Source organism: Hordeum vulgare, chromosome 4H, assembly GCF_904849725.1.
Source record: "Hordeum vulgare subsp. vulgare chromosome 4H, MorexV3_pseudomolecules_assembly, whole genome shotgun sequence".
NCBI classification, from domain to species: domain Eukaryota; kingdom Viridiplantae; phylum Streptophyta; class Magnoliopsida; order Poales; family Poaceae; genus Hordeum; species Hordeum vulgare.
This window is the reverse complement of record NC_058521.1, coordinates 78,599,050-78,605,411: the sequence shown is the minus strand read 5'-3', so window position 1 is coordinate 78,605,411 and position 6,362 is coordinate 78,599,050. Positions and strand designations below refer to the sequence as shown.

At 42.5% G+C, this 6,362-nt stretch overlaps 1 protein-coding gene across 1 annotated transcript; it reads right to left on the bottom strand.

The window, feature by feature from the left end:
* Positions 1–3,090: 3,090 nt before the first annotated feature.
* Positions 3,091–5,822, bottom strand: LOC123446160 (very-long-chain aldehyde decarbonylase GL1-10-like). Its single transcript, XM_045122840.1, has 4 exons — positions 5,496–5,822; positions 3,709–4,031; positions 3,463–3,610; positions 3,091–3,334 (listed from the first exon to the last, which is right to left on the bottom strand). The coding sequence occupies exons 1-4, from the start codon at positions 5,820–5,822 to the stop codon at positions 3,239–3,241; spliced, it is 894 nt and encodes a 297-aa protein (XP_044978775.1). The 3' UTR covers positions 3,091–3,238.
* Between the last annotated feature and the right edge of the window lie 540 nt (positions 5,823–6,362).

Sequence of the window (6,362 nt, the reverse complement as noted above, 5' to 3'; positions counted from 1 at the left end):
ATCCCTCGAAAGAAATGGCACAACAGGAGTAAAAGTGCTCATGCGACCCCTTTTTCGAGTGTAGCACTCGTAAATGCCTCTGTTTCCGAGTGTGTCTCTCGAAAATGTGTCCTATTGCTTCTGTTGTGTATCTGTTTCTTATCAAATCCCTAAAAACAACAAGATTGCATTTTCTATCTATATCTTCAGTGTGGGAAATATTATCATAACAAATCAATGTGGGAGCTTCTAGCTCCCTACAAATTCATCGAGCAACACATCACACACATAGGCACAATTTAAAGTAGTTCACATAAGCATAACTCAAACTAGGTGACATAGGTCAATGTATCATACTAGTATACATGACACACAAGTTCACAAATTCATACATAGGGTTAACTTATGAAAGTTCATTACTTGAAAAACACATGCACATCACATAGAAGTTCACATCTTCATACAACCGTCTTGAGGAGGAGGAGGAGGGACATCATTTCCACCGCCTTGAGATTGCATAATAGCCTATAAAAGTAGAGTCACGTGAGCATTCTTCATCGCTATATAATGAATGATGCCAAATTTAGAGACTGTTATACCTCTAGTTTTTTCACGAGTGGCTTGAACCTTTCGTTCATTTCTACGTTCTCATTCTCTCTTTTCCCCTCCTTAGCCTGACGCCTTTGCTCCTCAACCTGTCGCCTTTGCTCCTCTTCAGCAGCCCGCTGATCAAATAAATAATGTAATATGGTATTAGGGTCATATAGGTTGCAAGTGTATTTCGAGGCATGGACATAAATGAATGGTTATGATGCTAACCTTGAGACACGTGATCTCACAGGAAGTGGTGGTCGGGCGACTCTATATGGACAGAGTTGAGCTTGTGCCCGACGCACGTATCTCGTGGAGCTTGCAATGCGAGAAGGTGGCGATCGCCCCGTTGTAAAGGAGGTAGCGTCCATGGTCTTTCCCCTCGCCAGCAATGTTGAGCGGCTCTGGATCAAGTGGCTTGGACATGGGTTCGACGTCCTGTGTGTTCTTGAGACTTGTGATAATCTTGTGCGTTCTTTAGACTTGTGAAGTTGGGGAAGCAATACATCACAAGGGTCGAACAATATTCGAGTAGTTCCACCTCAAGTTGGTGGAGTTTGGGAAGCAAACGGAGTGACACCTTCTGATGTTGATGTTCTCACTCCGATCTCCAAAACCGCGTGAACTTCATGTTATTTTGTGTTTGAAACTCTTTCTTGTGTGTGCTTGAGAACAATTGCATCTTATGTGTTCTTGAGACTTGTGAACTTGTGGTAGTCGAGTGTGCTTGACAACTATTGCACCTTTTATGCACAATTGTTTTTAGGTGGGATGTTCTTGAGAATTATTGCCTTTTTTGTGTGGTGCTGCTTATATGTGAGATGTTCTATGTGGGATGCACTATGTACTGTTGCTGTATTGCAGGGATGAAACAAAAAACAAAAAAAGATTGTTGGACAAAACTTTCTTGAGAGTGACGTTCGGAAATATGACTTGTACCGAGAGGGCTCTCAGTAAAAACTCTTGAACTGGAGAAGGATACAACCTTTACCGAGAGACCTCTCGGGAAACATACCAACCTGTAGATAATGACATCTTTATCGAGAGCTTCTACATCTTGGCAAAAGGTATAAGGATTTCCGAGAGTGGCTCTAGGCAAACTACATACTCGGATGTCAGGTGGTAGCCACGTGTATGTTTCCTAATGGCTGGCTTCGCCGAGCATATCTCTCAGCGAAGAAAGTGCTTGGCGTATGTTGTGGGACCATGTTGTCAGGTGGTAGACAAAGGTGGCGCTCAGCGTATGCTGCGGGACCCGCCTGCCATGAGTTCGAGTGTGGTTGTTTCCTATTGGCTGCATTTGCCGAGGGTGGCTCTAGGCAAAGCTGGCGCTCGGCTCACTCTGTGTGACTCACATGTCAGGTGCTTTACACGTGCTCGTATCTTATTAACTGTCTTTGCTCAGGGATGCTCTCGGCAAAGTGACGCCACGTGGCAACCACCATCTTGGCTGTCGTCCATGAGTTAATTTATTTTACTGATGCGTACTGTTCGGCACTCGACAAAGTGGTTCCCGAGTGTCCATGTTTTGGCTCTCGACAAATTTCTGTTTGCCTGAGAGGTGTACGCTGGATGGACTTTGCCGAGTACAACTCTTGGCAAAGGCTTTGCCAAGGGTTTTAGGCCCTTTGCCGAGTGTTTCTGACACTCGGCATACGCGTCGATTCCAGTTGTGAAGAGGGAAATGTGCTCATGTGATTTCATAAATAAGAATAGAATTAAAGAACAACTAGGCCAAAAACCGGGCAAGTATTACTTGATTGATATAAGGGACAATCAAAGAAGGTAATCCTCCTTTACGGAAACCTAGTGCATTGCTGGATGGAGAGGTCGGATGTTTTCTTTCTTCTAAAAAATCAAGCGAAAACCCAACCATGAGTCATGTGTTATGCTTTTCTTTTTCCGCATGCTCATTGAGTATGGCTGTGTGCATGGGGTTATTCTCATTTTTAAGAAAAGAGACAATCAAGCGAAATCCCCATCATGAACCACTACATCCCGCTACCCAGAAAGGAATGAATTGGCTCTTCTAGGATACCTTCAAGAAGGAAATACGACCTCACGGACGACGTAGTTGCCGGCATCAACCCTGGTCGATCAGTAAAGTTTCTCCCATACACCACCCATCAAAACCTGATAAAGGATGTGATAAACGCCAACCGAAGAAGTGATCAACCACAATCTAGTGAAGAGGAGGAACTCTTCGATGACGACTTCAAAGGAATAGGCGTCATCATGTCATTGTTGCACGTAAGCGAAAGCAAGACTTTTGTCCAAAGACCTACTTCCCTCCACCTCGACGCACAATACAACTAAGTATTTATTTATTTTTTGGAAAAGGAGGTTAAAACCCTGGGTCTCTGCATTAATTGATGCATAAAACCATTTTTACTAATTATTCAATAAAGGTCTGATAAGAACATATCTCAAGTCACCCGAAGTCATCATTCACATCTACTCCCTATGTACCAAAATAATTATAGTTGAAAAAATTAGACTACTTGTCTCCAACTATAATTATTTTAATAGAGAGGAAGTACAAAGTCAATAATGTAAAGTGCTCTCATTTTTAATATTTAAAACTGATATCATCGTCGATCCATCCGCATAATATATCAAAATCTACGATCGATGCAGCAAACTAAGCATACATCACGTGCACATGTTTTTAGAAGCCGTCGTCATCATCGAACCGCTGACCCATCTTTAAAAGATGGCTGACAGAAGTTACCTTTGCTTGGGTCGCCTTATGATATCTATACCCCTGAAACAACAATTAATCTACTATTTAGTGCCAAAGAAATAGAACTTATGTATACGGATTCCTATTTCTATATTTTAATTATCGATTTTTGTGTAGAAAACCACAAGCCCTGTGCAATGCACACATACTTTGTCCGTCCCGTATATATAATCACAGTAGGTGAAAACGGGAGCGAAGTTGCTCTGGCTCTGCCCTCCGACGTAGTGATGGTAGTCATGCTGCTCCGCTCCCCCATAGAATGGTATAAACTTCGCAAGGCCAAACGGCAACTTGAACCTACAGTTCAAACATCAGTATTCATATACTTATGATTTACTCGGCTCTTTGCTCTGGCGTGCCACCAGGAGAAGTTTGTAGCTATATGATCGACGTACCCGCTGTGTATATTGATGCCCACAAGCAGGCGGGCCACGAACCAGAGCCAGAGGGTGGTGATATGGCACGGCACTATGGCTGGGCCGGCCAGGGAGGCAACGGAGAGGAGGAGCTTCTCCGCCCAGTGGTCATACCACACGGCGTAGCCCATGGGCGCCGTGAACTCGTGGTGGACGCTGTGGATCTTGTCGTAACACCACTTGGTGTGCAGCAACCGGTGGATCCAGTAGTTGATGTAGTCCTCCACCAGGAAGTACACTGCCAGCTGCGCAGCCACCTCCCCCATCGACGGCAGTGGCAGCCCCGTCGGCATCTCCATTATCTAATTAAATAACAGACTTAATTTTGAATGAATATTCGGGTTGTAACACTAATTGCAACATCATTTTACTCGGAATAAAAAATCTGTAACTCCGATACACTGCTCCCTCCATTTGGGCTTTTATAAGTCGGGCATGGGTTTGTAGGTTTTCAATTTGACTAGAAAAACATACTCCTACACTATACTTTACACACAAAAAATCTTTTTAGATTCATTGTCATATCAAGTTTTTAACAATATAATTTTTTGTGAGATATCATGCATGTTTTATTAGTCAAATCAAAGACCTAATATCATGTGCCTGAATAATTACTTCTTTCTATTTACATGGCTTATCTCAGTTTTTTATATTTCTCTGTTTTATAAGCCTTAAATTTTATTGCCTCCGGTAGTTTCAGATTTTGAGGTGCGTTAAATAGCTGCATGCAAGGACTAAGAAAAACCTACTACTAGTACTAGTACTTAGAGGGTGCTTGATACATTTTAGTCCCATGATTAAAAATAGTGGGACTAAAACTTGCTAGCCTCACCCATGTTTGGATCCAAATACTAAAGAGTCTAAAGTCAAGTTAATGAACATTTATTATCCTTCAAACCCTCCAATCCAGAACTCGCATGTGTTAAAGGAGAGGAGTTAAATGAGGAGAGAGGTGACTAATTCATATTTTAGTAGGGGTACCCCTGACTAAAAAAATTTAGCATCAAGACTAGTTTTTGCCCCTCTTTAGTTAGGGATGCTTGAAACTTTAGCCTCTTAAAGAAACTATTTTTAATCAGATTAGTTTTAGTCCTTGGATCCAAGCACCCTCTTACTCAAAATAGCTGCCTTAAATAGCTATATGTTTATCAGATTTTGAGGTGGGTTAAATAGCTGCATGCAAGGAGTATCAAGGAGTAAAAGTTATCCGTCATTTACTAGTCACAAATCCATACATTGCAATTAGTATATTTTTAAAACAAGCACATTAATTAAATATATTTTTATAATTATTAAAATATTTCACCACTCATCATCTACCTTCGTTGATGAGATTTTTGAATTGAGTCAAATAAACGGAAAGGGAGGAAATACGACATAGTAGTACTATAGCTAGTTAATAAGTAGTGAATGTTCGATGCATTTGTGCCAACTTGGTACGTGTAGACGTGGAGTCATTTCCATGATCCATTAGCAATATGACACTATGTCTCAGAGATTCGTTGGTGTAAAAACATGTCTGAGCGGGAGCTGATACTTGCAAGTTCATTTTTAATTAAGTCCATGCATCAACGACACAGCTAAACCATCGCCGGTCAGTCGAGCTACGGTGCATGATGGTGCACCAATCTTGACTACTGATCTAGGCAGTATATGACTGATTTTTAGAGAAAATAATTGTTGAGTGATGAATAGCATTCGAGAGGATGAGCACCGTACATGCATGCATGCATGTACGTGCAGATGGGTAGAGATCGAGTAGAAACCTTAGTGTCGGTGTAGGAGACGAGCAAGCAAGGGCCAAGGAGGAGGAGGACGCGAACGGACTCCACGTAGCAGCGGAGGAAGACGGCCAGCGAGTGACGCGCTCGGGGCTGCAGCTTGTATGGCGCGGCGGCGGCCGGCGTGCGGAGTTCAAGGAGCGCGAGGGGCAGCGGCGCGAGCGTGTAGACAACCATTGTCATGGCTACGCTGTGCAGGTGCAGCCAGCGGTCCGGCACCGACGCTGAGTACCGGAGCCACGCCGCCTCTGCATACGTCAAGGTGCGCCCCAGCGCCTCCTCCGCCTCGGCCCCCGTCGCGTACGGGAGCATTGTTGACCTTTGCCTCGCCGTACCTACGTGCAGTATGCTTTATACTCCCTCCATATCTAAATATAATTTTTTTTAAGATTTCATTAGAAAACTATATACGAATGTATATAGACATATTTTAAAGTATAGATTAACTTATTTTGCTTTGTATGTAGTAGTTTAATGAAATCTCTTAAAAAATTTATATTTAGGAACGAAGGGAGTATTAATTACCCGGGTGGTGTGAGTGAGCTACCAGAGTATTTGGGTGGTAACTTATTTATAGGAGATGTTGATCTATCTGTTCTGTAGGGCCAGCAAGATCGGTCGCCAGTTGGCCCCACGCATGAGATCATGAAAGATTCATGGAATTGATATTTCAATAATTAACAGAGGGGGATAGGCTGCCTCTCGATTCGGGATCATTCAATTAATCAACGACCATAATGCCAATTTTAATAGTTGAATGCTTTTATTTATTGTAAAATATGGCCACATGGAACACATTAAATTTGCATAGTCATAATCATATCTTACCCATTACTTGATGATATCTCAAAT